Source organism: Triticum aestivum, chromosome 2A, assembly GCF_018294505.1.
Source record: "Triticum aestivum cultivar Chinese Spring chromosome 2A, IWGSC CS RefSeq v2.1, whole genome shotgun sequence".
In the NCBI taxonomy this organism is placed as follows: Eukaryota; Viridiplantae; Streptophyta; class Magnoliopsida; order Poales; family Poaceae; genus Triticum; species Triticum aestivum.
This window is the reverse complement of record NC_057797.1, coordinates 622,064,206-622,067,582: the sequence shown is the minus strand read 5'-3', so window position 1 is coordinate 622,067,582 and position 3,377 is coordinate 622,064,206. Positions and strand designations below refer to the sequence as shown.

Here is a 3,377-nt window from a genome sequence, read left to right as displayed (position 1 = left end):
AGTTCTTTCTTTGCTTCCAAGAACATAGATTCCTTCTTCAACCCAGGTCATGACCGAGGGCGGGTATCTCACTCGCATATCTAGAGCCCAGCATCTCTCCTGAACGACACCTTCTGCAGACTCTACTGGTGGTATTTCCCGAGGCGAGGGTCAATATGTGCATTCATATCGGTCAGGAAACGACAATGACTCTTCTTCTTTCCGGGAAGCTATGGGCACCTAACAATTCTTATACGACATTAGTGGAAGCGAACATTCGTAGCATTCATTGTCACCGATCATTGACAAAAGAAGAAAAAGAAGCCGTACGACAACTTAAGGAATCTTTAGATTTGGCGGCTATAGACTCAAAGGGCACAGACAGGCTGCTGGTACTTTTTTTTTAGCTAACTAAAGTCCAACTTCCTTTGCCGAAAGAGGATGAAACGGATCAGCCGATTCAACTTAGCATTACCCGACTCGTAACTTCAAGCACAACCATCCATCTCAATCCAAAATCTCCGATCGTCTGTGATCCAAACCCAAACTCTCCTCCGGTTTTGGATATATAGACAGTGCCTGCTCTCAAACCAACCAAGACAGCAGCAAGTTCCTATCGAGAACAAGACGACAGATCAATATGACCAATTTCTATAATATCTCAGGTGAATACGTGAAAAAGTGTTGCTTAGCTCAGTGAAATGGAATAAGGAAGAGAAAGTGTAGTGTGATAAGGGAAGATGCAAGTCAATTTTGAGGTTTTCAAGCAAGGGCTGAGATAGATATACAAACCAGAAGAATTCACATCAGAACCCTTTCCTGCTTCCCCTTTTTACCCATCGGACTCGACTCACATTTTGATCTCCTACGCTTGCTTTCACAGTCCCCCTACGAGCAGCCCGGAATCAATGAAGGAGTTCATTCAGCACCGAGCCGAGCGAGCGTAGATTCAATATGTTGATTGTACCGAACGAAGGATTTGCCTTATCACGAAAGCCACATTCGTTTCGTTTGAGGAAGTCACACGTCCTGTTCCCTATAAATAAGGAGATTCATTCTTTTTTTTCAGAAATCCCCTCTTCTTCCTCCTCAAGCCCCTATCACAAGACCAAGCGGATCTCATCCTGCAGAAGACTCAGAGCGGATCTATCTAATGGCATGGCTGGCTGTCGGATGTGATCTATTCTCGTGTCACATCGCTTTCTTTCTTCTCCCTCCATTTTATTCACTACTACCGCTTCTACACATAAATCAAAGAAGCATTGTGGAATAGTGGCATTTCGTTAATGGCTAAAATGTTCTTAGTGAAAGGGTTGCCGCAAAACCGGCAAACTCAGAGCGGTCTCTGAAAGTGAATAGGAGCATAGCGGCATCATCCAAGCCAAACACGTCTCCTCAGTCAAGGGTCTTCTCGCGCAAATAAGATCAAAAACATAACAACTGATTTCGCTTAATGCATGTCACCCGCCCGCTCTCAATACAGCAAGTGACTCTCTCTCACAAGACAGAGAAAGATTACCGATTCATCCAATCCAATTTGATCAGAAGTGAGTTCATTGTTGTTGTATAGCGAAACCTTTCCTTGACAAAACCATTCTCAGCTAATAGAAGCCGAGCTATCTATCCAGATCAGGGTTGAACGAAGCGAATGGAAAAGCCAAAGAAAACTTAAATCCATTGCGATTAGAAACCAGTGACTCTACAGCCAGGGCTCAATGGCGATGTAAGATAGAAAGAATGGGGAGTTAGGGCTTCGGTTTCCTCTGTAGCCAGTTTCAATTCCAAATCATTTGCCGACATGCGGACTCACTTCTCTTTTATGGGATGACTTTTATTATCCAAGTTGTCTATTTACGTGGGTGAATCAAGTACAACAAGTCAGGTCAGAGCTTGTGGTAGAAGATTGGGCTCTGCTACGCAGATCCACTCAACTAGGAAAGAAGTACGCATTGCTGACTGACTGTTTGAACGATCCTAGTTACTAGTAGCTAATCAAGTCAGAGTAGGGTGGCCGAGAAGCTTCTTGCCGGTGCCCCCAAAAGCAAAGCACAGACTCTACTCACCCACGCGTTTTCCACCTACGGAGGGAGAAATCATTGAAATATCCTCATCCCCTGAAAGGGAACCCGAAAACAGGACGAGAGTGGATAGGGTGACTAAGGAGGCCGTAAAAATTAGTAGTGCATTTTTGAAAGATAAGATTACAAAAAGGCGAGAGCAGCATAATTGTTAGTTAGGGGTAAGAGGGGACGGGCCCGTATAGAAAGTCAATCCTTCTTTTTCCGATATGCCGCTCCGCAAGCAAGGAGTGCCACGCACGAGCGGAGCGAAAACTAAGCAAGGGGAATTCCGTCATTCCATGGAAAGCATGCGAAATCCTTTGATTGTTTATAGAATCAAAATAACTATATAGTCTTTCTTGTTCCACTTGCAAGGCAAGGAAAATAAAATGTCAGTTTCGTTATTACAACCTTATTTTTTTATGTCAAAGACAAAAAGCTACGCGCAAATTCTCATTGGATCTCGGTTGTTCTTAACAGCGATGGCTATTCATTTAAGTCTTCGGGTAGCACCACCAGATCTTCAACAAGGTGGAAATTCTCGTATTTCGTATGTACATGTTCCTGCGGCTCGGATGAGTATAGTTATTTATATCGCGACAGCTATAAACAGTTCCTTGTTCCCATTAACAAAACATCCCCTTTTTCTTCGCTCTTCCGGAACCGGTACAGAAATTGGTGCTTTTTCTACTTTGTTTACGTTAGTGACTGGGGGGTTTCGGGGAAGGCCTATGTGGGGTACCTTTCGGGTGTGGGATGCTCGTTTAACTTCTGTATTCATCTTGTTCCTTATTTACCCGGGTGCACTGCGTTTTCAAAAGCTTCCTGTCGAACCGGCTCCTATTTCAATCCGTGTTGGACCGATCGATATACCAATAATAAAGTCTCCAGTCAACTGGTGGAATACATCGCATCAACCTGGGAGCATTAGCCGATCTGGTACATCAATACATGTTCCTATGCCCATTCCAATCTTGTCTAACTTTGCTAACTTCCCCTTCTCTACCCGTATCTTGTTCGTTCTGGAAACACGTCTTCCTATTCCATCTTTTCCCGAATCTCCCTTAACGGAAGAAATAGAAGCTCGAGAAGGAATACCACTAAAAACCTAGTTCGCTCTCAAATAAAAACCTAGTTCACTCGCTAAAGCATCCATGGCTGAATGGTGAAAGCGCCCACCAACCTAGAAAGGCAAAATGGGTCAAAAAGTAGGTTCGATTCCTGCCGGATGCACTGCCTCTTAAAGACAGAAACAGAGGAGGGAAAGAAGGTAGTATAGGGAACTTGCTTTTGGATTCTTATCGAAAGTGAATCCCTCTAACACTTCTGTTAGTGTTT

At 43.9% G+C, this 3,377-nt stretch overlaps 1 protein-coding gene across 1 annotated transcript; it reads left to right on the top strand.

The window, feature by feature from the left end:
- The first annotated feature begins 237 nt into the window (after nucleotides 1-237).
- Nucleotides 238-3,367, top strand: LOC123189837 (putative cytochrome c biosynthesis ccmC-like mitochondrial protein). The gene has a single exon (XM_044602342.1). The coding sequence runs from the start codon at nucleotides 2,429-2,431 to the stop codon at nucleotides 3,149-3,151; it is 723 nt and encodes a 240-aa protein (XP_044458277.1). The 5' UTR covers nucleotides 238-2,428; the 3' UTR covers nucleotides 3,152-3,367.
- The last annotated feature ends 10 nt before the right edge of the window (nucleotides 3,368-3,377 follow it).

Excerpts from the sequence above, each read along its gene's own strand:
- LOC123189837 (XM_044602342.1), top strand. The coding sequence starts at position 2,429 with ATGTCAGTTTCGTTATTACAACCTTATTTTTTTATGTCAAAGACAAAA.